The 22293-nt window shown below is 43.0% G+C and overlaps 1 protein-coding gene across 5 annotated transcripts in view; it reads right to left on the reverse strand.

The window, feature by feature from the left end:
- LOC144686773 (nck-associated protein 5-like) overlaps nucleotides 1–22293 on the reverse strand; it is a 673917-nt gene that overhangs the window by 61110 nt on the left and 590514 nt on the right. For all 5 annotated transcript variants that reach the window (XM_078552424.1, XM_078552429.1, XM_078552425.1 and 2 more), the window contains one exon: nucleotides 10983–11070. In XM_078552424.1, coding sequence (XP_078408550.1) covers nucleotides 10983–11070 — 88 coding nt within the window. The remainder of the gene's footprint in view (nucleotides 1–10982; nucleotides 11071–22293) is intronic.

Consider the following 22293-nt stretch of genomic DNA (forward strand, 5'->3'; position numbering starts at 1 on the left):
TGGGAAATTTTGACCTCCCCCGCCACACCCATCCATGATAAAGGCTTATGAGGGTCAAATATGGCATTCCCTCCAGGCATACCTTCATAAGCCATTACCAAGCATGAGAATGAGGAGGCGGAGCAGGAGGAGTGGCATAGACTGGAGCAAAAAAGAGCCAGCCAGCATTTATAGAGAATTCAATCTAGTATCCAGCCTATAAAATGACAATACAATTGTCACTACAGGTCCATGTCAATATTCATTACCTGACAAAGGCCCACTGAACCGAAACGTTAACCCCACTTTTCTTTCTCCACAGATGCTGCCTGACCGTTCTGAGTTTTTCCTGCATTTTTTGGGACAGAAATGACACTATAACTTTAAAAGAAAATTGATATAAGCAAAAGCTTTTATCTAATCCAAATTGGTCTTTCTATGTTACCTTTATGATTATGGTCTTCCAATGTGGCAAAGGAGTACATAAAGCTTTTCACTTCATATAGAAAAAGTCACAATTGAAAACAAAATGTTTACGACAACACTTCTCCATCTATACTTCTTTTATGCCTCACCTTGCTATTGAAAGACATAAGTTAAAATCTTGGAACTCTGCAGAGTGACAAATTTTGCACTTCAGTCCCAGATTTTGCAGTGGTAATGACAGCAGAAGCGTCAAGTGTTCACAGCATCATTACTCCACTGAAGCTGACAGCAACTCCAAGAGTCAGGACACACGGAAATATTACCGAAATCCTGAAATTGCTATCATTGATTCTATGCTCCTCCTGAGCTTGCTAACTCAAAGAAATCAGTGAATTAACAAAAAATTTAACTTTTACTCTGTTAAGTCTTGCTGTCAGAACCCTTAAAAATGATACACATTGATGAGTGTGGTGTAAACGGGTTTTTAATGGTATATTAAGTCCATAATTAATGCTAAGCACCCTCGCTGGTCCTGGAGAGCTAATTTTATATTTGTGGAGATAGAAGAAATTCAGCATAGTTTTAAACTTATTTTTAATGTTTATTTATGATACTTTAGTTTCTGTCTCACTCGAATCATAATTATTTATTCCACCATCTGAAAATTTAAATCAAAAGTGAAAGCCAGTCACTTTGAACTTCCTGGTTTGCTTTGTGTGCTAGACGCTTGGATAACCCCTTGCTTTGGCACCATATTTAAACTGCCATCAGAAAAGGGGAAAAAATCATGCTGCAGAAGTGGCTAGATCGATGTGGGCAACTTTCTCCAAGGTCAGCAGCAAGCACTATTGCTTTGCCAATGGCCACAAAATCCAGCCCAGTGTTTTCCAGTCCCAATGGAAGTATTTATCACTGTGTACTGTGCGCCCCCCTCTCTCCTTCTCACTAGTGCCAATGACACATTTCTTCACAATACCTGATATTATCTGATATCAAATGTGTAACTATGCAGATCCCACTAGCTGCAAATGTCTCTAACGTTGCCTACCTTATCTTCCAAATTTTTTCTCTTGTCTATTAATAGGAGGCAATGTTTGAACCCCAAGAGTTAACAAATTGGGAAAAGTAATAAACAAAGTAATTGTGCTGTATACGCCTCCCTTTCTCAAAGGTCCTTGACCTAATTATTTCCATTACAACCTTACTTTTGCTTACGACGGCCTCAGTCCAGTTCTAAATAAAACTTTTTCACTAATAGGCAGTAACTTGGCAATCTCACACAGAGATGGGAGTGTTTCATACTGACATTGTGTATCCAAAGCAGAAATAATTTAATTGAACACCATCAACACACCCCATCTTAAAGAGCACAAAAAACACACACAATTTTTTTTTATTTTAAAAACATTTCCTGATTGCTTGATCTTTGTAGAAATTTACTCCTTCTTACTATCATCATGGGAGCCTTTCTGTAAAGGTGCACTTCTTCCTGCTAAAGGGATTTAGGAATGGAGTGAGGTTATTTCAACCAACATTACATTATGACACTACTTATTTCCACCCATAATTTGTTCCTCATCCTCCATCTCTCTGCAGTTGCTTTGCAACTTGGCAACCTGACCACCATGCCAAAATTGGAAGCAGGTAGCCTGAGAAATGTTTCCCTTATATGCCATATGCCAAATCCAAGCATTGTCTGGGAAGGTGGGGGGAGGGGGGTGTGTGGAAGGGATGTTGGGCAAGTTAACAAGGAGGTCTTATCTTGGATGCAACTTCTATCACACCAAGCACTGTCTTGCATCAGGAAGATAGGGCCTAGGGCCTGGTAGCTTCCATCTCTCTGACGTAATTAGGACCTGGATAAGGTGAGAGGATGTTTGCCCAATACGACGAGGGCCACAGTTTTACAAATAGATCTCACCAGAGCCAAGTTAGGGACGTTTTATTGGTCTCCTTATAAAGCGGGTCAAAGGGATGACAAATTGTTTATCTAAGGCTGACCTGGATAGCCCCTGGATGATAGCAGGTACTGGAATTTCTGAACCATCTGAAATGGTGGGAACCTGAGCTATGCCTGTGGTAGTATAGGTATCCACTACCCGTATCAACCACCAATTATCCTCAGGATAAACATACATTACACCAAAGACACAAATGATAATTGATCCAAATCACATCATACGCAGATAAAAGCAAAATACTGTGGATGCTGGAAATCCGAAACAAAACTAAAAATAGCTGTAAAAACTCAGCAGGTCTGACAGCATCTGCGGAGAGGAATACAGTTAACAATTTGAGTCCGTATGACTCTTCATCATCGAAACGTTAACTGTATTCCTCTCTGCAGATGCTGTCAGACCTGCTGAGTTTTTCCAGCTATTTTTATTTTTGTTTCACATCATACTTAACTACATTTACAAGATTGTAATACTTTTAATGCCAAACATCCTAGCATTTATATCCTTTAGGAATTTCTATACAAACATGGAAAGCAATATTAAAAACAGATAAAATCAGTCAAGCAAACAAAATTCTAATGATTAACTTAACTAGTCTTTAAGTTATCAGTAGAAAGTAAAAGAACTGATTGTGGTTTTTTTGTCAACTAACAGGACAGCAAAAATCCTAAATGATGAGAGATTAGGAGTTGTGGAGGAGCAAATAGATTTAGGTGTCCGTGCGCACAAATCATTAAAAGCTAGTGAACAGGTACAAAAAATAATTAAATGGCAAATTGAATGTTAGGCTCAAGGGAGTTGGATCACAAAATTGAGGAAGTTGTGCTTCAGTTGCACAGAGCCTTGGTCAGACCCCACCTGGAATACTGCATTCAGTTTTGGTCATTGCAGGAAAGATATATTAGATTTAGTGGGGTGTAGCATAGATTCACTTGAATTACACCAGGCTGAAGGGATAAATTATAAGGGTAAGATGTATGAACCTGGTTTGTATGCCCTTGTGTTTAGAAAGTTGGGGGGATGATCTGATCAAGGTTGTTAAGTGATATAGAGATTCAACAGGAGAAATACAGGAAAACTATTTCTTCTTGTGGAGGATTCCAGAATAAGTGAGCATAACCCTAAAAACAGATCCAGGTCATTTAGGACTGAAATTAGGAAGCATACAATGGGTAGTAGAAATCTAAAACTCGCATTCACAAGAGGCTGTGGATGCTGTTTTTAAAAAAAATGTATCATTCATTCATAGGATGTGATAAGGCGTGGCACATAGAAGGTTACTACTCAGGTTAAAAACTCATTGAGTTGGGGGTAACATATTAGCACAGATAGAGGATTGGCAAACTAACAGGAAACAAAGTGTCAGGATAAATGGGTCATTTACAGGTTGGCAAACTGTAACTAGTGGAGTGTCACGGGGATCCGTGCTGGGTCCTCAGCTGTTTATGATCTATATTAATGATTTGGATGGGGGGACTGAGTGTATTGTAGCCAATTTTGCTGATGATACAAAGATAGGTAAGAAATTAAGTTGTGAGGGAGACACAGAATCTGGAAAGGGATATAGATGGGTTAAGTGAGTAGGCAAAAGTTGACAGATGAAGTACAATATGGGAAAATGGTGGGAAGAATAGAAAAACAGAATATTATTTAAATGGAGAGAACTTGCAGAATGCTGCAGTGCAGAGGGATCTGGGTGTCCTTGTACATGAATCATAAAAAGTTAGCTTGCAGGGACAGCAAGTAACTGGGAAGGCAAATGGAATGTTGGTCTTTATTGCAAGGTGGATGGAATATAAAAGGGAAGTCTTGCTATAACTATACAGGATGTGTGTGAGCCCACAACTAGAATACTCTGTACAGTTTTGATCTCATTATTTAATGAGGGATATACTTGCGTTTGAGGCATTTCAGCAAAGGTTTCCAATGTTGATCCCTGGAATGAAGGGGTTGTCTTGTGTGGAAAGGTTGAACAGTTGGGCCTATACCCATCATAGTTTCAAGAATGAGGTGAGAGAAACATGTAAGGTTCTGAGGAGACTTGACAGGATAGATGCAGAGAGGATGGCCTGGATTTTTGCAAAGATGGAGAGCCTCTCCATCATTGCTAAAATGGCAGTGGAGGTTGAAATCAGGAAGTCCCATCCCCAAAAATGGCACCTACCATTTTCACGGGATCTGGAATGGGGCTGAGTCAGGATTTGCACATGTGTGTGTGTGACTGGAGGCAGCTGCTGTTTTTTATAGGCAGCTGCCTCCAGTCATGTCTGATTTTCATTAGCCAGGAGTAGGAAGCATGATGTGTGCAGATTACACCTGGTAGGGGCATGTCTAAATTTTGCAGAGTCCTTTGGAGAGTTAGAGTGCACTTTTGGAGAATAGGGAGGTTAAGTGCACTTTGGGAGAGGTCAGGTGCCCCTTGGGATTGTAAATGTGGACACGAATGTATGTAAAAAAGTGCATAAACTCATTGGAACTGTCAAGCGAACTGTCTAAAGCAACTGTCAAAAGGAAGAGTCAAAAGCAACTGTTAAAAGGAACTTTCAAGCTGTCAGGGCATTTGAAACTCCTGCTTTGTAAATCTTTGAAAAAGCTGTGGAGTATTAAAAAATCATTGTTTGCTCTTTCACTCTGTCTATTGACATAAACCTGAGGGCCTTCATTACTGGATTAGTGCTGCAGGTCTGATTTCACAACCTTCCATTATCATGGTGGGGTGCCTGCCATTTCAAAGTTTGGTTGACAGCTACAAGTGGTCTTAGACTCTTTGAAGTGGGACTGTGAATTCAAAAGTTTGTTTTTATAAGGGATTAAGCACTTGAATGAAAGGGATAATGTAACTGAAAGAATGTAAATCTATTGAATGTTTTTGTTATGAATGAGGGTGTTTTTTAAAAATAAAGTATGCAATAGACACTTAGAACTTTATTTTATTTAATCTCAGCATGGGTCCTAAGGTCTGCCCATAGTGGATACAGGGTGAGTTTGTATGGAGGGTGTAGGGACAAAGGGTGGTGAGTGGGGGGGGCATGGATTTGCATGAGTTGGCATCAAGACTATAGAGTGCATGAGGGGCCAGGGAGTGAGCAGAAGGGCACAAGTTGGCATGAAGGGTATGAGGGCCCACGGGAGTGGATAGAGGGCATGAGATGGAAAGGGGAGTGTGTGGGGGGTGAGCGATGAGGGTTGAAGGGCTGTTTTATTTTTTAAAAATATTGGCCAAAGCGCTGGTGCACCGAGGTAGGCCTTCTGCCCAGCCTGTTACTGCACCCGGCACCTCCGCACTCATTCCATAGTTGCCCATCATGACTTGCATTTTCACCTGGCCCCTGTACTAAAAATCCAACATTTGGGGCCACTTTTATGGGCGTCGCATGCGCAGTGCCAGGAATTCTCCCACCTCTGCATGGCCGGCATGGGTGAAAATTCAGGCCGATGTTACCCCACATGGGGGATTCTAGAACTAGGGGGCATAGTTTCAAAATAAGTGTCTCCCATTTAAGGTGGAGATCAGAAGGAACAACTTCTCTCAGAGGGTTGTTAATCTTTGGAATTCTCTTGCCCAAAAAGGCTGAAAGTTGGGTCATTGAATAGATTTAAAGCTGCGTTAGACAGATTTTTGTTCTACAAGGGAGTCAAGGGTTATGAAGGGCAAGCAGGAACGTGGAGTTAAGGCCGTGACCTTATTAAATGGCAGAGGAGGCTTGAGAGGCCAAATGGTTTACTCCTGCTCCTATTTCTTATGCTTTTATGGATGTTTCTTGCAAGGCCACTATTTATTTCCCAGCCTCAATTGTGCTTGAGAAGCTAGCCTTCTTTAGTCACTGCAATCAGTGTGGTGAAGGTAGGTAGAGTGTGCCACGATATAGACCAAGTGACAATGAAGGAACAGTGATATGTTCGTAAATCAGGATAGTTTGTGAATTGGAGGGGAATTTAGAGGTGGTGGTGTTCCCATGAACCTGTTGTAGGTGGCAGGGAATTTGGGCTTGGGAGGTGCTCTTGAACAAGTCCTGGCAAGTTGCTGCAGTGCATCTTGTAGATGATACATGCTACAGCCATGGTGCACCAATGGTGGAAGCTGTGAATATTTAAGATGGTCGATGAGGTGCCAATCGAGTGGGCTACTTTGTCCTGGAACTTGTCAAGGTTCAAGAGTGTTATTGAAGCTACGGTGTTGGTGGGTGGTGGGTGATGTGTGTGCAGTGCGGGGTGTTGGAGAGTATCATACTCCACTCTTGACTTGCACCTTGTAAGTGGTGGAAAAGCTTTGGGGAGTCAGCAGGGGAGTCACTCATTGCAGAATATCCACCTTCTGACTTGCTCACATAGCCACATATGCCTTCTCCAGACAAGTTTCCAGTCAATAGTGTCCCCCAGCATGTTGATGGGAGATTCAACAATGTTAATGCCATTTACTGTCCTGGGGGTTACCACTGACCAGAAATTGAACTGGACTAGCCATATAAATACTGTGGCTACAAGAGCAGGTCAGAGGCTAGGAATCCTGTGGCAAGTAACTCACCTCCTGACTCCCCAAATCCTGCCCACCATCTACAAGGCACAAGACAGGAGTCTGATGGAATACCTACCACTTGCCTGGACGAGTGCAGCTCCAACAACACAAGAAGGTTGACACCATCCAGGACAAAGCAGCCCGCTTAATTGGCACCCCTTCCAGAAGTATTCACTCCCTCCACCACTGACGAGCAATGATGGCAGTGTATACCGTCTACAAGCTGCACTGCAGGAACTCAGCAAGGCTTCTTAGGCAGCACCTTCCAAACCCATGACCATTACAATCTAGAAGGACAAGGGCAGCAGATAGATGGGAACACCGCCACCTGGAAGTTCCCCTCCAAGTCACTCACCATCCTGAGTTGGAAATATATCATCGTTCCTTCACTGTCGCTGGGTCAAAATCCTGGAACTTACTCCCTAACAGCACTGTGGGTGTACCTATACCACAGGGACTGCAGCGGTTCAAGAAGGCAACTCACCTCCACCTTCTCAAGGGCAATTAGGAATGGACAATAAATTCTGGCATAGCCAGTGACACCCACATCCCATAAATTAATTAAAAATAAGGTGATTAGACTCCTTCTTGCTGGAGATAATCATTGCCTTGCACTTGTGTGGCTTGAATGTTGGTTGCCACTTAACAGGCCAACAACAAGTTATATTCATATATTGCCTTTAGCTTAATAAAATTTCCCAAAGTACTTCACAGGAGCATTATGAAGCAAAAGTAGACACTAAGTCACATAAAGTGATATTAGGACAGGTGACCAAAAGCTTGGTCAGAAGTAGGTTTTAAAGAGCATCTTAAAGGAAGAGAAATAGAGTGGTGGAGAGTTTTAGGGAGGGAATTACAGAGCTTAGGGCCTTGGAAGCTCAAGGCACAGCCGCCTATGGTGGAGCAATTGAAATCAGAGATGCTTAAGAGGCCAGAATTAGTTAAGTGCAGACATCTCAGAGGTTGGAGGAGCTGGAGGAGATTAGAGAGATAGGAACAGCCCAAGCCTAGACGTCCAGGCCTTGCTTCAGCAGTACAGACTGCTTCATTATCTGAGTAATGGTGAAAGGAACTGAACACTGTGCAATCATCAGCAAACCTCCCCACTTCTGACTAAATGATGGAGACTAGGTCATTGATGAAACAGCTGAAAATGGTCAGGCCTAGCTCACTGCCCTGAGGAACTCGTGCAGTGATGTCAATGCCATGGGGCTGAGATGACTGGCTTTTTTCCTTTGTGCCAAGTATGACTGCAGCCAGTGGAGACTCCAAACCCCAACCCCACGATCCCCATTGTCTTCAATTTAACTAGGGTTCCTTTGTGCTACATTCTGTCAAATGCTGCCTTGTTGTCAAGGGTCGTCGCTCTTACCTCAACACTGGAATTCAACTCTTTTGTCCATAATTAGACCAAGACTATAATGAGGTCTGGAGCCAAGTGGTCATAGGAATATAAGAACACCAATAGGCCATTTACCCCTTTGCCTGTTCCACCTTTAATACCTTTGGTTAACAAAAATCTATAAACCTCAGTTTCAAAATTAACAATTGGCCTTGCATCAACTGCAGTTTCTGGAATAGTGTTCCAGACATCTACCATCGATTAGGTGTAGAAGAATTTCCATACTTCACTCCTGAAAAGGCCTAGATCTAGATAATTGGCGGAATCCAGCTGAGTGTTAGTGAGTAATATTCGTAAGTGCCACTTGATAGCACTGTCTGTGACTCCTTCCATCACTTTATTGATGATTGAGAGTAGACAAATGCATTAGTAATTGTCCAGATTAGCTTTGCCTGCTTTTTGTAGACAGTACATGCCTGAGCAATTTTTAAATTTTTTTGAGTAGATCCTATTATTGTTGCTGTACTAGTTTGTACCAGAACTACCTGGTTACTTCTGGAGCATTAAGTCTCCAGCACTAAAGCACGGATGTGTTGGGAGTCCATAACCTTTGCTACATCTAGTACACATGGCATTTTTGATATCACAGGGAGTGAGCTGAATTGGCTGAAGGCTGGCATCTGTGATGTTGGGGAACTCAGGAGGCAGAGATGGACCATTCTCTCGTTACTTCTAGCTGAAAATAGGTGTGACACTTGTCTTCTGCACTCAAGTGCTGGGATCTGCCATCATTTGGGGAGAGAGATATACATGGAGTCGCCTCTACCCATATTGTCCACTGTTATCCTGACATGTTCTTCTACGTTCCTCATTTAACCAGGGTTGGTTACCTAGCTTGACAGTAATGGTCAAGTGAGGAAGTTGCTGGACCATGAGGCTATACATTGTGGTGGCGTGTTGTGTTATAGTTCACTGAAGGAGTGTGAGCTGCTGTGGTAACATACACTTTTACATGCTTGATGTAGTCTAAAACTATGGATAGTGATGGTAGAGACTTCAGCTTTCTTTCCATCACACGACCAGGAATCTCCCCTCTCTTACCACCTGCCATTGGCATGTGTTGGTGTTGATAATTAACCTATATGGCTGAGTTATGAATGCACCTTCCATGGCCAACATATCCTGGTATGGGACTCAAACCCAGAGCTTTTGGCTCAGAAAAAGGGATGCTACCCACAGTGCCTCAAGACATTGTTACATACGTGGTAGAATACAATTCCATTTTATTCTGATGGTCCACATTGCCTCATGAAGGCCTAGTTTTGAACTGTTAGAGCTGAATGAATTTATCCTATTTAGCACTATGGCAGTGTTACATAACAGAATGAATGGTGTCCTCAGTGTGAAGATGGAACTTCATCTCCAGAAGGATTGTGTGATGGTTTAAGTAGGCTACTGAAATTTAACTGTGAGCATAGAAGTAGAGGACATATGTGCTTCTTTGACAAGACCAAGTAACATTAGAAGACGCTCCAACCATCCTCACAGAGTAATGGAGTTGTGGTGCAAACGCTAAGCAAATGTAATTAGTGTTATGTTGACTAAATCCTTAAAAAAAGCAGAATAAAAATCTGGCTAAAGTCAAGAATGAAAGGACTAAGCATGAGTCTTGATCCTAATGACTAGAACATAATGCACAATACAGTAGTGTACCCGAGTTACTAAGTCAATGGAAACATCACATGTGAATCCATAGTTGAATAAAACACCAAGAGATGGATATTTTAGAACTGCATTGCATTAATTTTGGAAGTAAGGAAAGAATTTTAAGAACTAAAATAAAAGCAAAATACTGTGGATGCTGGAGATCTGAAAGAAAAACAGAAAGTTCTGGAAAAACTAAGTCTGGTAGCTTCTGTGGAGAGAGAAACAGCATTAAAGTTTTGAGTCCAATAATGACTCTTCTTCAGGACTTTTGAGCATCCTTCCTTCAAGAGATTAAGTAAGTTGGGTTGAATTCATGATATTGAAATAGTGGAATAAACAGATTTTAATGGAATGAATAGCTTTTTCTTGTTCTGCATCGTTTAAGAACACTATGTTTCTGTAAAATTTACCATTAACTTTTCCGTGTGATTGAAGGACAATGAACTGAAAAGCTATGTACGCTACCTGCTTCACAAATGGGACTCTGGAGCCCTCACAGAACACAGCATATCAATTTACTTCTTCCAGCTGCTTTGTAGTATACATACCATTTTTATTAAAAGGTGCCATATTGTATATGTCTGCAATTTTAATAGAGAGATAAATCTAAGACTGCTATATACTTATGTAATTAGTCACATGCAAGATCTTAGGCGAACAAATCGTGACATTGAGAAGGGACACTTGTGAGCTTTGTCAAATATGGAATAAGATCCCGGAGTCTTCAGAACATGAAAAATTAAAGAGAACAGCTTGGTACTCTTCTGTGTATCAGATTTCAGAAGTAGTAATCTTACTCATAGCCAATATATTGAGAAGATGCAATTCAAAAATCAAATGAAATTTTAAAGGACATCTTGGAGAAAAGGCTATTTTAGCCTTGACAGTGATCAATGAATGTATCCTGAAAAAGCTTCTCATGTTAAAATGTTTCTGAACTACCTAAATTTGCTGAAAAAAATTGATATTCTTTCATAACATTTGCCTAGTTTTAAGCATACCAGACATAAACTGACTAGAGAAAGTGATGATCGAGTTTATGTACTTTCCATACCTATCATTTGATCTTGGCATGTAGATTCAGTGATGGCTTCCTTCACGTTATCTGGATTTAGATTTATTTTCTCAGGGGCACTCATAATCTGCAACAATCACAGATGCATTGAAACATTTTAGATTAATAAATAGCAAAAAATATGAACATTAATAAATTAACTACAAAACACTCCACTTTTGTTCTGAATCAAATATTCAGCCAACCATAGTAACTTCTTAACCTTATAAAATTTTGTTATGTATTTTGGGTGAATCACTATTTTTTCTTAACTAATAATGCAACATACCAAATCACAATTACACTTAATAAAGGACAGTGTGCTCCTTACTTGCCAGTCTTTTCTTCAATATTTCACATTTATGCAGGCTCCAAAAGCTTGTGTCCTTTTTTGCATTCACTGATATTACAAGCACTCAGACAATAAATGCTAGTATGTAAGTATATCACTGAAGAGGTCATTCAGACTTTTATCCATTATAGTAAAACAGATTCTAAACATAATTAGGTGACCCATTGGTAGAGTAAGAGTCTAAACCTGAATATTAGCCTTGACAGATACTAATGTTCCATTTATTATTTTTGAATCAATGGAAGCTTCCAATAAAACTAGTTCATTAATTGGGCTAGCTCTTCTGCAGTTCAAACTGTGCACTTTATATTGCACAGCAAATATGGCAACCATGGGGGAATGCACCTATGCAGTAGTTCAAAGTTCTACGCATGTTCACAGCATTGTGGGTTTGGCAGAGACCTCCCCCAATATCAGGGGAAAATTTGCACAGTTCAACAATGTTGATATCACATTACTTTGCACAGACAGGGTGGCACCCAATCCTGCTCAAGGCTTTTGGTTTCTCCAACATTAGGAGTAGCAGGCCAACTACACTACAGAATTGCTTTCTGCAATGCTGGTACAGTTATTATCAGGCATTAGTCTCAGATTGATATTTGTATGCTTTTACATGCAGCTAGCAGATCCAAGTTATACTGTTGGCTGCATCTTGCATTTCACATAACAATCATGCCAGTCAAGTGCCAGGCAATGACCATTTCCAACTGGACAAAGTCTAGCCACCTCCCTTTGACATTCAATGGCAATTGCCATTCTGAATTAACCATCATCAGTATCTTGGGAGTAACATTGAACAAAACTTAACTGGACCAGTCAAATAAATACAGTGACTACAAAAGCAAGTCAGAGGCAGGGTATTCTGCAAGCAAGCAGCTCACCTGACTCCCCAAGGCCACTATCTATAAAGCACAAGTCAGGAGTATGATGGAATACTTTTCACTTGCCTGGATGAGCATTGTTCTAACAATACTCAAGAAGTTCAAAATGATCCAGAACAAAGCAGCCTATTTGACTGGTACTCCATCCACCGCATTAAATATTCACTCCCTCCACACCCAGCCACAGTGTGTATCATCTACAAGATGCACTGCAACAACTTGCCAAGCTTTCTTCAACAGCACCTCCTAGAGCTCCCTACCTAACAGCACTGTGGGAGTAGCTCACTACATTAATTGAAGTGGTTCAAGACAGTAGCCCATTATTACTCTCTAAGGACAATTAGGGATGGGGCAATAAATACTGGCTTTGGCAGTGACACCTGCTGATTGTGTTTGTTCAGACTGCAGGACTTAGGCTGGATTTTATTGGGGATGGGGAGGGGGTGCAGGCAGTGGTGGTGCGTACTGCTTGCCCTCACCCATTAGAAAAGTTGGTTAAACCGACTGATTTTAAATAAGGCAGCCGCTCAGCACCGCAGCAATAACATGGGGCAGAATCATCCAAGGTTCGCACAAAGGGCAGGAGCGGGCGTGAAAAAAGTCATTTTAACCCCTAGATGTAATAGCGGGCTTTCGCGCCGTGTCGACACATTCTTTATGCAGCTGCAGGAAATATGCCATCACACTGGCGGGGGGCCTCTGATTTGCCTGCCACGCTGCTTCCTCACGCAGGGTGCCATATTTAAACTGCAGCTGTGCACACACTTCTCAATGCTTGCAGCTCAGGACTGCTCCAGTGAAGACATGGCCCCAAAAGCCAAGCAGAGTGCAGCCCCTCGAGTCAGTGACGCATCCGCGGGATGCCTTCTGGACGCTGTGGTGGCCCACCGCGGTGTGGTCTACCTCCATGCTAGCTGCAGGAGGCCCATCAGTCTCACCACTCTAGCTTGGGAGGCGGTGGCAGAGGTGGTCAGTGCCAATGCTGCATGCAAGAAGTTGGCCATCCAGTGCAGAAAACGGATGAATGATCTCATCCTTGCCGCCAGGGTAAGACACCCATCTTATCACTCTAACCTCACACACAGGGCATCACACATTCACTGGCATCTCACTCACTGCCAGCTCAAGGGACATCACCGCTCACACTCACACACACCCTCACATCTCCATCTGGCCTCATCTCCTCTGGAGACTGCTTCCTCAGCCCTCACCATCTTGAGGCCACTTGCACAGATCAACATGTGCCCCCCACCCCCACCCCACAAACCCTGGGATACCCCCTTTCCCCAGTACAGCCTTTGCTTGAGGCCAATTCTCCCCCTTCCCCAAGCAAGTCCAGGCCCTGCAGCCATTGAAAAGTCACCCCCGCCTTAGGTAGAGATCTGCCCGTGAGCGCCCCTAAAAGCCTGCGAAGCCTGGCGCTGATGACTGCGAGTGCTGCCCGAAGAAAGGTAGGCAAACAAACCTCGAGGCCCTGAGCAAAGTGCAGGTCACCAGGTGCCCGTCATTTATGTACAGTTGTGAAACACGTCCCGGATGATCCAGAATGGGGGAATGATACCGGCAAGCAAGGCTTATAATGAGATGCTAAAGTATTGAAATTAGGTTCCCGACGTGTGGTGGCGGGAAAGCGTCCCGCCTTTGACAGGTGGAGCAGACAATCGCAAACTGCTTTCACAAGGACGTGAAATGGATTTTTGGCCTTCTTGCCATATTGCCCACCTCCCACCTGCCTTGACACCCACCGCCAATGGGGCTGGAAAATTCCGGCCATGCTGGAGATGGCCTAAATAAGCTGGGACATCTGCCCTCAGTGGCTGGCAGCTCTTGCAGTCCCAGTACTGCTAGGACTCAGCATGGGCACTGCTGGGACTGTGGGACTGCAAGGCGTCCCACAAAAGGTCAAAGATGGACATTGGACACAGTTAAGTGCCAGGCTTTTTGGACATGGATTGATCAGGCACACTAAGGAGGGGGTTAAGAGGGGTGGGGGACTGGTTTTGGAAGCCAGGTGGGGAGGTATAAAAAAGGAGGGGTACAAACTTGAGCGGGCGTACTCCTGATGTGCATAGGACACCCCCCGAAGGAGGTACCCCCTTTCCTTCCTGCCTTTTCACCAACTTAGGTAAGAAAAACAGCCTCGCCACTCTCGCCCAACTTCCACTGCTCAGTGTATTATGGCAGTGGAGGTGGATTGAGGACCTAAAGTCAGCAATAATTGTCAACATTAGGCCCTCGATAGGCCTCAGGGCAGGATGGATAGTGGGCACCTTGCCCAACCCCCATATTATGGGGACCGGGTCAGGAGTGCGCAGCGAGGCAGTGGGCTAGCAGCCTGACATATTTTACGCGTCTCCTGCCTAAAACACACCTGGCAGGGGCTGTAAGTTCCAGTCCATAGAGTCATAGAGTAATTATAGCACAGAAAGAGACCATTCAGCCCATTGAGTCCATGGTGGCTCTCTGTAGAACAATCCAGTATCATTACCCTCCATTCTTGGTGTTTGTTATTCATATAGTAAAGCTTGAAAGCCTTGGTGACTTTAGTGAGACATTGGATTCAATTTATTCCTTACTATGCTTACAAATTCCATGTTGAATTATATTGCATCTATATCTTGAAACTAAAAAAAGAAAAAGGAATTTTATATGGATAAATATAGGCCAGGATTTTCCAGTTGTCGGGTGGGCTCGGCGGGAGCAGGCGGAGAGCTGACCGCCGACCGCGATCAGTTCTGCACCACGATTTCACGCGGGCTGGCCAATTATGGCCCGCCCTGCATGGATCGGGGTGGTAGCCCTGAGCGCTACCTGTGCTGGCGGGGGGAGGAGGGAGAACCGGGCCTCGCACGCAGTTGGCGCATGCGCGTGAAATAGTGCTTCAATTTCCCTGAGGCACGGAGCTGCCTCAGGGAGATAGAAGCGCTTTTAAAAAAAATAGATAAGGACATTAAAAATTTAATGAAACATGTCCCCTCATGTCACATGAGATGGCACATGTTTTTTATTTTCAAAATCAAGTTTTTATTTCATTAGTATTAGCTTTAGGGAACCTCATCCTGCTCGTGGATGAGGTTTCCTAAAAAAACACAAAGGCCGTTTGGCCTTTTCGCCTGCCCGCCAACCGTAAGGTTGCACGGGCAGCATAAAATTCAGCTTAATTACCTCGTTAATTGTCTTAATAGGCCTTTCAATAATCAGCGGGTGTGTAGCCGACTCAGCCGTGCGCCTGCCAAACGAGTTCGCGATGATGTTGGGACGCATGCCTGACGTCATCGTGCGTCATTTTACGTTCTGCCCAGAGTGTATATTACATATAGCTCACCATAGACACTGACTACTCTACCTAAGAGCGTATTAGTTAAGGAATAACACAGAAAAGATTGTTACGAATGGTCCCTGGGTGAGGTTCCCCCAATTTGTTATGCTCTCGGGTTGGTTGCAACAAGGTTAATTTGAAAAGGATCTCTTTCCTCGTGGATACCTTTTCCCAATCCAGATGTATTTATGTTTTAAAAAGAGCCAATTTAACCAGGCTTTATTGAGTTAAAGAGTGAATTTATTAGTTACTAAAAAGTGGGAGAAAAAAAATGAAAACATAACACACATATACACGGATTAGAAATGAGAAGTGAGTCCAGAAATAAAAGTTAAAAAGATATATGAATCAGTCTTGGCTGGTCCGTGAGGAATATACGATGAAACGTTGGGGCCGTTAAGTTGGATGATTCCAGTAGAGCTAACTTGGGGCAGTTGAGCAGTTGGTTTGGAGATTCTTGGTTCTGCAGGTTAGCGGAAATGAGTTGTCCTGTTTCCTTTTCGACTGTGGCTTTGCTGGCTTATGACTTGCTTCCAGCAATCAGGGAGAGGAGACTTCTCACCTTCAAGCACAGGGATGCCTAGTTGATGTTCTTCAGCTGTGACCTTCACAGCACACCCTCAAACACCTGACCTGGAACACCAAAACTAGCACACCGAACTAGGGTTGCAGTTGGCCTTTTAACCCATTTTCTTGTGCATTCCTGGAAGGGAAAATCAAATATGTCTTTCGCCCAGATTTGCTTTCTTTTCAACTCACATCATGTCCACAGTCTGGGATATAACTCACAGGAGATGGTTTCTGCTAAGATGGTAATCAGCCTTCATTATCGCCACAACTACAGGAGACTGCAGTTCAGTTTTTGCATTGTATTTTTCCTTTGGCGTGTCTCTGTCTGAAGTAGGCCTTGATGTCTTTTTAGGTGCAACATTGCGTTCTCTGTTCTAGTTGGTCAAATGTAATCCACATAGGAATTTTCCAGAAAGTGGTTGCTTTACAGTTCCAGCCAGCTTTTGCTTGTAGATCCTTTTTTTTAAAAAAAACACATCTTACTTGAGAGTCAATATGTGTGTAAGTGATTTGAGGCTATGATCTGTGGTCATGACAGTATCATGGGAATTCTACCGAATCAACATATAATTTGACGTGAAGAAGCACAGCTATCTACTTACTAGTATGTCTTATGTCCCTGTTATACTAAGATTTTCAAAGTTATGTAAATGACACGCATAACATAAAGGCACTGATTCTACCTCCTTTGGCTTTGCTGTCTCCACTCAGACTTATCCACATTGATTATCCAGCAATGAAGTAACATTGTGTAATTTCAGTAATAATAGATAAAGCTAACATCATTCTCCATAATTTACATCAGAAAGTCATGATGCATACTAAAGTCACCCCATACCTATCTGTTAGCATAAGTCTAACCGTGCAAGCTTGGAAATGGCATGCTGCTAAGTCAATATAATCTATGTGCAACTGTATTACATGGGCCAAAACAACCTTAGGGTTCCAATTTGCTCCCAAAATCAAAGCACCATTACATAAATGCAGGCATAATTTGCTCAAATGCATGCAAGTCCAAATAGGCTGACATTATTTGATATGTTTCTCTCTCAGTAGACAGGTTAGTATAAAAGCAGAAGCAGCTCCTGGTTGTTGCTGTGCTTCTTATTGGTCTGAAACAGCCAGGGAACAGACATTTCTTTTATAACATCTGCTCAGTGATCTCATGAACAAGGACAATGAAATGTGTCCCGCTCTCTCAATTCAAGAAGTCGCTAGAGATGAGATCCTACAAAAAGTGTCTGTCCCCAGGATGTCACAGGCCAAGCACAAAGCACAGATAAAAGAGGGGACTGAGAAACACTAATAAATATATAGTAATTTGCTTTTGTGTGTATGTATATAAAATAAAGCAATGGATTAAAGATGACTTGTATTATCTGTCATAAACTATCATTAATGACCAAAGATTATATCGCAAAAGTCTAAGGCTTTATGAAAAACCTTTGTTATACTATTAGTGATACTTCAAAGCATAAAGTCTGTAACCAATAATAAACATTGTTTGGTCATGGTATTTAATTGCCCAACTGTCCTTTGTATGTCATTTCTAATTAGGAGCAAATAAGGCAAGAATAATTTATATGATGATCTGAATCAATTCATTTCACTAGAAAGCTAATTTTTGGGTAAGGACAATTTTGATTAGCAACTTATTTTTTGAAAAAAAAGAATTTGCTATTATGCCAATTTTATTCAATATTTTCAGAAATAATCATGAATTATTTTGAAAAACCTGCAGTTCTCTAACCTGATTAAAGCTGAAAATATAAAAGGCTGAGTATTATGATGATCTTTCAAGATGCAAAGTGTCATTCTTTCATGATGAAATGTTATACAAAGCTCATTTTACAGTGTAGATGCACAAGACAGAGGCAGGCAGAATGGATTTTTCAAGATGAAGGAGACAACCTGCCACAGGTCAGATTGAATTATAAGATATTCTTAACTGTTCCAATTTACATAATTCAAATGTGTCTCAGCATTTTTCACATTATACTATTCAGCTAATGCAGTAAAGTGCACCCAAATTATACATAGAAATATGTAAGCTATGGATTTTTCTACAAACAAAAATGGAAAACACAAGGAATTCTCTCTACAAGCAATAAGATTTTTTTTAAAAAGAAAAATTACAATCAACATGTACCTCTTAAGTGCTTGCTTACAGAAGCTATACTTTCGTCTGTCAACCTCATATTAAATGAACCATGGCTGAATTAAATGACTGATAAGGGGTTATACTTCACTATCAAAGTTCTAGATCACAAGGATTGAATTTCCTGCATGTTGCACATTTCCCGACTTACAGTTCACTCTCCTCTCGATGACAGTACAAGGTCAGTGTTAGATATGCTTATATGTCTAAGTACCATTATTGTAATAATGCAAAAGACATTCTGCATTAGACATCTAAGTAATCGTAGTAGAAAGTCTAAACAACAGCTTTCTTGAAAACATTTGCTTTTTCTTAGAGCTTAAAATAAACTGTCAATAAAAATAAGGTCAGATTTTATATAATTGAAAAATTAGTAATTGAACAGGAAACCTTTAAAGATATATGTATGCATTAGGTAGCAAAGCTTTGTGTAAAAAAATTATAGCAAGCTTTCATCTAATTTTATGTGGTAATTTTATAGAAATCAAAAAAATATCCTTTGCAATTGTTTGGAAATAATTTTTCTCCTCATTCCTCTTAGATATCCTAGTTTCATAAACCATCCCTTGACTCAGAGGGCAAGATGATCCTCGGAGGGGTTTGTGGAACTGGAAGAGGCATCTCAGAAATTACAGAATAAGTTGTTCAAAATGTATCAGTGGACACAACAACAGAATGTGACATTTAATACGGACAATAGCAAAGTACGGCACAAAGGAAGGAAATGCAGTTGGGGAACAGACGCCTATGAATGGTGTTGGAATAGCTAAGGATGAAACCAAAAGAGCCATTGAGTCTCAGTAGATTCCAACACTTTCAACCAAAACAAAAACAGAATTACCTGGAAAAACTCAGCAGGTCTGGCAGCATCGGTGGAGAAGAAATCAGTTAACGTTTCGAGTCTTCACGACCCTTCGGCAGAACTGAGTATAGTTAGGAGAAAAGTGAAATATAAGCTGGTTTAAGGTGGGGGGCGGGGAGAGAGAGAAGTTGAGGGTGTGGTGATTGTGGAGATAAGCAAGCAGTGATAGGAGCAGATAATCAAAAGATGTCACAGACAAAAGGATCAAAGAGGTGTTGAAGGTGGTGATATTGTCTAAGAAAAGTGCTAATTAAGAATGGAAGACAGGATACTCAAGGTACAGCTCTAGTGGGGGTGGGGTGGAAAGACTAACAAAGTTTTAGTTTTAGATTTAAAAATAATGGAAATAGGTGGGAAAAGAAGAATCTATATAAATCATTGAAAAAAAAGGGGGAGGGGGAAGAAACGGGGTGGGGATGGGGAGAGGGGGAGTTTAAGATCTAAAGTTGTTGAATTCAATATTCAGCCCGGAAGGCTGTAAAGTGCCTAGTCGGAAGATGAGGTGCTGTTCCTCCAGTTTGCGTTGGGCTTCACTGGAACAATGCAGCAAGCCAAGGACAGACATGTGGGCAAGAGAACAGGGTGGAGTGTTAAAATGGCAAGCGACAGGGAGGTTTGGGTCTTTCTTGCGGACAGACCGCAGGTGTTCTGCAAAGCGGTCGCCCAGTTTGCGTTTGGTCTCTCCAATGTAGAGGAGACCGCATTGGGAGCAACGAATGCAGTAGACTAAGTTAGGGGAAATGCAAGTGAAATGCTGCTTCACTTGAAAGGAGTGTTTGGGTCCTTGGACGGTGAGGAGAGAGGAAGTGAAGGGGCAGGTGTTGCATCTTCTGCGTGGGCATGGGGAGGTGCTATAGGTGGGGTTGAGGAGTAGGGGGTGATGGAGGAGTGGACCAGGGTGTCCCGGAGGGAACGATCCCTACTGAATGCCGTCGGGGGGGTGAAGGGAAGATGTGTTTGGTGGTGGCATCATGCTGGAGTTGGCGGAAATGGCGGAGGATGATCCTTTGAATGCGGAGGCTGGTGGGGTGATAAGTGAGGATAAGGGGGACCCTATCATGTTTCTGGGAAGGAGGAGAAGGCGTGAGGGAGGATGCGCGGGATATGGGCCGGACACGGTTGAGGGCCCTGTCAACGACCGTGGGTGGAAAACCTCGGTTAAGGAAGAAGGAGGACATGTCAGAGGAGCTGTTCTTGAAGGTAGCGTCATCAGAACAGATGCGACGGAGGTGAAGGAACTGAGAGAATGGGATGGAGTCCTTACAGGAAGCGGGGTGTGAGGAGCTGTAGTCGAGGTAGCTGTGGGAGTCGGTAGGCTTGTAATGGATATTGGTGGACAGTCTATCATCAGAAATTGAGACAGAGAGGTCAAGGAAGGGAAGAGAAGTGTCAGAGATGGACCATGTGAAACTGATGAATGGGTGGAGATTGGAAGCAAAATTAATAAATTTTTCCAGGTCCTGACGAGAGCATGAAGCAGCACCGAAATAATCATCGATGTACCGGAGAAAGAGTTGTGGGAGGGGGCCAGAGTAGGACTGGAACAAGGAATGTTCCACATACCCCATAAAGAGACAGGCATAGCTGGGGCCCATGCGGGTACCCATAGCCACACCTTTTATTTGGAGGAAGTGAGAGGAGTTAAAGGAGTTAAAGGAGAAATTGTTCAGTGTGAGAACAAGTTCAGCCAGACGGAGGAGAGTAGTGGTGGATGGGCATTGTACGGGCCTCTGTTCAAGGAAGAAGCTAAGGGCCCTCAGACCATCCTGGTGGGGGATGGAGGTGTAGAGGGATTGGACATCCATGGTGAAGAGGAAGCGGTTGGGGCCAGGGAACTGGAAATTGTTGATGTGACGTAACGTGTAAGAGGAATCACGGATGTAGGTGGGAAGGGACTGGACAAGGGGAGAGAGAAGGGAGTCAAGATAACGAGAAATGAGTTCCGTGGGGCAGGAACAGGCTGACACGATCGGTCTGCCAGGACAGTTCTGTTTGTGGATTTTGGGTAGGAGGTAGAAGCGGGCCGTCCGAGGTTGGGCGACTATCAAGTTGGAAGCTGTGGGAGGAAGATCTCCAGAGGAGATGAGGTCAGTGACAGTCCTGGAAACAATGGCTTGATGTTCTGTGGTGGGGTCATGGTCCAGGGAGAGGTAGGAGGAAGTGTCTGCGAGTTGATGCTCAGCCTCCGCGAGGTAGAGGTCAATGCGCCAGACAACAACAGTACCACCCTTGTCAGCGGGTTTGATGACAATGTTGGGGTTGGACCTGAGAGAACGGAGTGCAGTGAGTTCAGAGAGAGACAGATTAGAATGGGTGAGAGGAGCAGAGAAATTGAGACGGTTAATATCACGCCGACAGTTCTCAATGAAAAGATCAAGAGAAGGTAAGAATCCAGAGGGAGGGGTCCAAGTGGTGGGAGAATATTGGAGGTGGGTAAAAGGATCCGTTGAACAGGGAGAGGACTCCTGCCCAAAGAAATGAGCACGGAGACGAAAATGGCGGAAGAAGAGTTCAGCAAGATGCCGAGCCCGAAATTCATTGAGATGAGGGCGTAAGGGTATGAAACTAAGTCCTTTGCTGAGCACTGAACGTTCAGCATCGGAGAGGGGAAGGTCAGGGGGTATAGTGAATACGCGGCTGGGGCTGGGATTGGAAGATGGGGTGGGGACGGAGGGACAAGCAGGGGTGGAGGGTCCCAGATGGGTGTTGGTGTCGATGAGTTGTTGGAGCTTGCGTTCCTTAGCACTTGAGAGAAAGAGAAAAAGTTTCTTGTTGAGGCGACGGATGAGGCGAAGAATAAAATGAAACTGGGGGCATGCGCAGCTTTGAAAAAGGGTGCGGCGGTGCTGCTGGAGGGAGAGGTCGAGTGTGTTCATATGGCGGTGCATGGCACTGAGTGTGGATCTCAGAATGCGACGGGAACAGCAGTCCGAGAAACGTTTTATGTCCCGGAGATACCTGTAATCCTGGGTGGGTTCGAAACAAGAGGGATGGAATTTCAGTTGAAATCTACGTGGGGTGAGTCGGAGACGGAGACAGTCACTGAGAAAGGAGATATGGCTGTGAAAGCGGGTTTTAGTAAACACCTTGTCAAACACCAGGAGAGAAATGGAAAGCAATGAAGGTGAGCAGGGCAGAAGAGACAGGCGGAAACCCTGTCGGAGAACAG

The sequence above is a fragment of the Cetorhinus maximus genome, chromosome 11 (genome assembly GCF_964194155.1).
Source record: "Cetorhinus maximus chromosome 11, sCetMax3.hap1.1, whole genome shotgun sequence".
In the NCBI taxonomy this organism is placed as follows: Eukaryota; Metazoa; Chordata; class Chondrichthyes; order Lamniformes; family Cetorhinidae; genus Cetorhinus; species Cetorhinus maximus.